Consider the following 7,413-nt stretch of genomic DNA (forward strand, 5'->3'; position numbering starts at 1 on the left):
TATTTTTTAAGCAGAACAAGTATCTCTGAATGGAAACAAAAATCAAGTATTAACCTTAACGAGCTGGCTCAAATAGTGATGGAGGTGGAATTTCCAACTGCATTGCTGCTGGTGATCAAAAAACACCATCCAACAAAAGAAATTAAAAACGGATGAAAGACCTAAATGTGAGATGGGAAACCCTCAAAATCCTACAGGAGAAAACAGGAAGCAACCTAGTGGGACCTCATCAAGATGAAAAGCTTCTGCACGGCAAAAGAAACAATCAACAAAACTGAAAGTCAACTGAGGGAATGGAAGAAGATATCTGCAAATGATATACCAGGTAAATGGTTAGTATCTAAAATCTATAAAGAACGTTTCAAACTAAGCACTCAAAAAACCAAACAATCCAGTGAAGAAATGGGCAGAAGACATGAATAGACACTTTTTCAAAGAAGATATCCAAATGGCTAATAGACACATGAAAAGATACTCAACATCACTCATTATGAGAGAAATACAAATCAAAACCACAATGAGATACCACCCCAACACCTGTCAGTATAGCCGAAATTAACAACTCAAGAAACAACAACAACAAAAAAAAACCACCAAAACTCAAGAAACAATAGATGTTGGCGAGGATGCGGAGTAAGGGGACACTTTTGCCTGCTGGAATGCAAATCGGTGCAGTCACTCTAGAAAATAGCAAATAAGTTCCTCAAAAAATTAAAAATAGAACTATCCTACAACCCAGCTATTGCACTAGTAGGTATTTATCCAAAAGATACAAAAATGCTGATTCAAAGGGGCAGATTCACTCCAGGTGTATAGCAGTGCTGTCAACAACAGGCAATAGGCAAGTTATGGAAACAGTCCAAATGTCCATCACCTGATTAAAAGTATGTTTATGTATGTGTGTCTGTGTGTGTGTGTATATACCACACAATAGATGTGATACACACACACACTTGAATATTACTTGGCAATGAAAAAGAATGAAATCTTGCCATTTGCAAAAATGTAGATGGAACTAGAGTGTATTACGTTAAGTGAAATAAGTCAGTCAGAGAACAACAAATATCATATGTGGAATTTAAGAAACAAAACAGACGAACATAGGGAAGGGAAGGAAAATAAGATAAAAACAGAGGAGACAAACCATAAGAGACTCTTAAATACAGAGAAGAAAGTAAGGGTTGCTGGAGGGGAGATGGGCTAATGGGTGATGGGCATTGAGAGCGGCACTTATTGGGAAGAGCTCTGGATGTTATATGTAAGAGATGAATCACCTGGTTCTACTCCTGAAACCAATACTACACTATATGTTAACTAACTTGAATTTAACTAACTAACTAACTAACTAAATAAATAAATGATTCATCAACATATAATCTGTTTTGGCATAAGACGCTTATAAATTCTGTAGCTTTTTAAAAAATAAAACAAATTACAGTGATAAGTGGTTAAAAAAAATAAACCTTTGCATTTGTCCAGAAGTATAGGTGTTTCCCAATTCTAAAATGGAAAAAGTATGTATCCAGAGTGCTGATATTCATAGCTAGTCCTATAAAGAAAAGACATGATTTTTAAGTCTCTGACTCATGTAAGTCTCAACGGTTTCTTTGTTTGTTTGGAGGTAACAGAAGGTCCCAATAAAAGAGCATAGGGGACGAAACAAGTTGTATACTTTCTTTTCTCCCGGTTCATATCAAGATATGCAATATTTTCAACAGACAAATCCTTTCATCTCCCCTGAAACCAAAGAACATTGAATTTCTCTTAAAGATATTAAAGGAAAAATGTAAAAGGTAAGACATGTTCAAATTAATCAATAAAAATGGTCTTAAGGCTTCCTCTGTGCCAAAACCAACCAAAATGAAAAGCTTGGCTTACATCTGTTTTTCTGTTGCCATGAACAATACATATTTTTATGTTTTAACCAAAATATAAATGCCAATAACATCAATAATGTATATTTTTCTAAGATTCATAGCACTCCATAACAATGAGTTCAGTATTGAGGAGAGTCTTAACATTTTCTGAGTTCTCCTAGAGATTAAGATAACATGCAGGTATATTACAAAAGAAATAAAATCCTGTCATATGTTATTAAATATATCACCCACAGGAATTAAGAATTCTCACATACTGTCAAGGTAAATTACTACAGTATTTCTTGGCAGAAATTTACCAATATATATCAAAATTGTAAATTTTTTAAAAATATGCATATGGTTCACACAATTACACATCTATGAATTTATACTAAGGAAAAACATCAAATACGTATTCCCAAATTCAGTTACAAGGATATTTGTTTTAAGATGAAAAAGTACCCTAAATTTCCAACAAATGTTTGAAAGCTATAGAGCCATTTAAGTCATAGAAGAATATTCAATGCCTGGGGAAAAACTTGAGCTTCAAAGCAGATGTAGTAGTCTGTTTAGAAGCTATCACTTCTGCTACAGCAGCTATGGGGAAAAAAAGGATACATATCAACACACATTTTTTATAGATACTGGAGATCTATGGAAGCAATGACAGTTAAAACCATCACTGAAATCAAACTCCAGAGACAGAAATGTCCTCCCAAGGGAGCTGAACTGCCTCGTCTCCTATAACGGTATTTGTTCGTTTAGACCTTAACATGGGGCTTGGGCTTAGCATAGGCATAGCAACTCTATCTCTCTGAAACTCTACCAGAGAAAAGAGAAACTAGTGGATTTCCTGATAGCTGCATGGGTTGGCATAATGAATGAAACCTGGAAGAGCCCCAAACATGTAGCCAGTTTTCTCCACAGGACGTTTGTTGCATGCTGGGTTGTATAGAAGGTTGGGAGATGAGACAGGGCTCGAATGGCAGAAAAAAATCTCCTGAAGTCTGCCAGTACTTAGAAGTAAAGTGCCACCAGAGAGAGGAGCCTGCAACATATACTAACATTTTCAGGGCGCCTGGGTGGCTCAGTTGGTTAAGTGCCCACCCAACTGCTGCTTTCGGCTCAGGTCATGATTTCATAGTTTCGTGGGTTTGAGCCCTGCCTCACTGGGCTCTGCACTGGCATTGCAAAGACTGCTTGGGATTCTCTCTCCCTCCCTCTCTCTGCCCCTCCCCAACTTGTGCTGTCTCTCTCAAAATAAATTAATAAACTTTATGCTGAGGATTTTCAATAAACACTCATTAAAAATTTGAAAAGTAAATAAATAAATAAACTTTATTCTTTTTTTTTTTTTTTTTGACAAAGACAGAGTGAACACAAGCAGGGGAGGGGCAGAAAGAGAGGGGGAGAGAGAGAGAGTTTGAAGCAGGCTCCACCCTGTCAGCGCAGAACCAGACATTGCACTTGATCCAGCGATCATGACCAGAGCATGAAATCAAAGTTGGATGCTTAACCGATTGAGCCTCCCAGGTGCCCCATTTATTTTTTTCTGCTTTTTTTCAAAATAAATAAGCTTAAAAAAATACATGACAGCCTCCTCCTTAAAAAAATTACCAAATTTAAGAGCGGTATGATGTGGAAGAATAAAGAGTTAAACTCAAAACTTCAAAGGACAGATATGAAATCTCCCACAGTACTTAGGGATAAGGAGATAGAGACCTGCTTGTCTCTCAATCAAAAGCTGAGGGGGGCCACAGCCAAAAAGCAGAGACAAAATCAAGAGAGAGTGGGTCAACTAAAACCGAAACCCAGACCAACTAAACTACATTGCGTTTTCTGAAGTAATCAGATTCTTATCCTCACTGGCAAAAAAGTAAAGTGGGAACTTTCTGTGAGAGAAAATAAAATTACCTTCAATCTTAATAATTCTGAAATACAAAATGTATAGGACACAGTAACCATGAGACATGCAAAAAGCCAGGGAAATGTGACCAATAAACAACTGAGTAAAAACAGGCAAGAGTAACTGACACAGAGATAATTCAGATGCTGAAGTTTATAGACAAGGAGTTTAACATAATTATTATAAATTTGATAAATAAAGTCAAGTAAAAGATGGACAAATGGATAAAAAATTATCTTAAAAAAGAATAAAATAATTTAGAACTAAGATATATTATACCTGAAAATAAGAATTCCTTGTACAGGTTTAATAGCAGACTACACAGAACAGAAGACAGATTTGGTGAAATGAAGAGCAGGTCAATATAAAGCATCTAAATGGAAGCAGAGAGAGGAAAAAGAAGGGGAAAACACAACAAAGCATGAGACATATGGGACCTAGATAAATACTCTAACATATGTATCATTGTAATTCCAGAAAGGAGAGAGAGAGAGACTACAGAACACAAGAAATATACAAAGACTTATATAATAGCCAAAAATATTCCAAAACAGTGAAAACATTAACTCACAAATTCAGGAAGCTCAGAAAACTTCAAACAGGATAAAATAAAATAATCACAGTCTAAATTCTGAAACCAAAGACACAGAAAATTCTTAAAATCAGCCAGAGAGGAAAAGAGACATTACCTTTAAAGGAATAATAAAATTGATCGCTGACTTTGCATTACAAACTATGGAAGCCAAAAATAATGCAATGACGTTCTTGGAGTGACACAAGAAAAAAAAAAAAGATGTAAGAAAGATGTTTCCAAACAGGCAAAACCTGGGAGGATTAACTGCCAGCAGATCCACACTACAAAAAATACTAAAAGTGCTTGTTTAAACTATAGAAAAGTTATTCCAGATGAACCATTGAACTGTAGGAACAAAGAAAACAGAAAGGGCAAATAGGTGACTGTATATAAAATATGTTAACATTTTAAAAACTGTTGAATATTTAAACTCCCCTAAGTTTCTTTCCTTGTTCAGGATGTGGTAAAGTACAAATTTAAGATAGACTGGAATAGTCAAGGATGTAGATGGCAATCTCTAGGGAACTATTAAAATAATAATATAAAAAGTATTAGTAAAGAGCTAATAGAGGATAAAATATAATACTAAATTAATAGAAAGTAAGGAGGGTAAAAAAAAAAAAAAGCCTAAAAGAACAAAGAACAATGAAAGAGAAACTAAACAGCAAGATGGTAACAGAACTGCAAATACCAGTTATCACAATAAATATAAATGACCTGAACACTACAAATAAGAGATCTGTCAAGTTACATTGCTAACAATAAGAAAGAAAGAAAGAAAGAAAGAAAGAAAGAAAGAAAGAAAGAAAGAAAGAAAAGAGGAAGGGAGAAAGGAAGACAGGAAGAAAGAAAGGAGGGGGGGAGGAAGGAAGAAGGGAGAGAGGGAGGGAGGAAGGAAGGAAGGAAGGAAGGAAGGAAGGAAGGAAGGAAAGAAGGAAAGATGAAAAGAAGAACTACATACATTTAAAAGACACACTTTAAATATAAGGACACAGTTAAGTTGAAAGTAAAATGATGTCTAAAGACATATCACTCATTAGCCCAAAGATATCTGTGGTGATTATATATTAATATCAGACAAAACTGAATTTAAAGCAAAAGCTACTACATTACATAATGATAAAAGAGTGAATTCAACAGAAAAATTTATAATCCCAAACATACCTATTAACATGGCTTCAAAATGTATAAAGCAAAAATGGGCAAAACTAAAAATCAGACAAATCTACATCCATAGCTGGAGATTTTATTTTATTTTTTTTAATTTTTTTAATGTTTTATTTATTTCTATGAGAGAGAGAGACAGCGTGAGCAGGGGAAGGTCAGAGAGAGAGGGAGTCACAGACTGAAACAGGCTCCAGGCTCTGAGCTGGCAGTCAGCACAGAGCCCGACGCGGGGCCCGAACCCACGAACCACGAGATCATGACCTAAGCGAAAGTCAGACGCTTAACTGACTAAGCCACCCAGGCGCCTCCATAGCTGGAGATTTTAAATAAACCCTTCTCTTAGTGATCAAATAAGCAGATGAAAAATATCAATGAGGATATGGAAGACTTGAATAATAAGAGTAACAAATTAATCTAAATGGCTTATGTAGAACACTACACCCAACAACAGTGGACCATATCCTGGACCATAAGGCACTTCTCAACAAATTTCAAAAAACTGAAATAATCCAGAGTGTGTTCTCTCACCACAATAGAATTAAACTAGTGAATAAGAAAGAAAGACAGGTTTGGGCATTGACAAACTTCTTCTGAGTAAACCAGGGGCCAAAGAGAAATCATGCTGAAAATGAGAAGATATTTGAGCTGAATAGTATTGAAAGTTAAATATATCAACATTTCTGGGATGCAGAATAATTTATATCATTAAATGCATGTGTTGGAAAAATAGAAAGGTTGAGAAATCAACACTGTAAGCTTTCATCTAGAAAAATAACAGCATATTATCCCCAAAGTAGTTGGAACAGAAATTAATGAAACAAAAAGTACAATAAAGAAAATCAGCAGTGCCAAAAGTTGGCTCTATGAGAAGATTCATAAAATTTATAAACTCCAAGGCAAATTGTTCATCAGACAGCAAGAGAGAGAGAGAGAATAAAAACTACTGTTATGCTAGACTATCAGGATCAAAACGGAAGACATTAATATAGGTCCTATGAGCATTAAAAAGAAAGTAAAAGGATATTAGGAACAACTTTATGTCAATAAATGTGGCAACCTAGGTGAAATGGAAAATTTTCTTGAAAACCACTTAATATCACTTAAGAAAAAAATGGAAACTGTGTATAGATCTATTACAGAATTTATAATAATCTGGAATTACTTTTCCTTTATCATCTATCTCCCTCAGCTGAGTGCAAGCTCCATGAGAGCAGGGACCTCATGGTCAGTCTTGTTTGGCCACTGAATCTCCAACAACTGAATCATTGGGATGCCTAACACATTGAAGGTGAATACGAAATGCTGCTGAATGAAGAAAGTCAGCATCCACTTCTTACCAAGAACCAGGCTGAGACAAGTGATAAATATAGCAGTTCATAGGAGATTCAAATAAGCTACTCATTTTCTCGAGGAGTCTAAACCCTGACTTTGATAAAAGACATATGACCAGAAAGCTATATCCTTACAACACATTAAATTAGTGAATTGCATATCACTTTCAACACATTACATTTTAATGTTGTTGGAATTCACTATTTAATAAAAATATTGAGGATATTGTTCACATATCTTTCACTATAGTCAATTGAAGGTCTTGTATGAGAAATTAATTTATTGCTAGGGAGATCATAGTTTCTTCTGAAGAAGTAGCATATGATTCTTTTTCCATGCTATTACTAAAATGCCTATTGGCTTGGAGGTCAGTTATACCAATGTTGATTCTTATCACTGGGATATTTTATTTTCTAGTCCCTTGGTGCTAATTTTCTAAACATATTTTATCATTTCATTTTTTTTTGTAGACTCAAACTTGATAAATTAATGTTAAAATATAAATCTAAAATAACATTAAAATATAGATGTTGACATACAGATGTTAAAAGAGTAAGACTATCCATGTTAGCTGC

The 7,413-nt window shown here is 34.9% G+C and overlaps 1 protein-coding gene across 1 annotated transcript in view; it reads right to left on the reverse strand.

The window, feature by feature from the left end:
* Window positions 1–6,908, reverse strand: part of LOC120222015 (mitogen-activated protein kinase kinase kinase 5) — a 100,633-nt gene extending 93,725 nt beyond the window's left edge. The window contains exon 1 of the mRNA XM_039219698.1: window positions 6,844–6,908. Coding sequence (XP_039075629.1) covers window positions 6,844–6,908 — 65 coding nt within the window. The remainder of the gene's footprint in view (window positions 1–6,843) is intronic.
* Window positions 6,909–7,413: the final 505 nt, after the last annotated feature.

The sequence above is a fragment of the Hyaena hyaena genome, unplaced genomic scaffold, assembly GCF_003009895.1.
Source record: "Hyaena hyaena isolate Hyena2069 unplaced genomic scaffold, ASM300989v1 scaffold_828, whole genome shotgun sequence".
Lineage (NCBI taxonomy): Eukaryota > Metazoa > Chordata > Mammalia > Carnivora > Hyaenidae > Hyaena > Hyaena hyaena.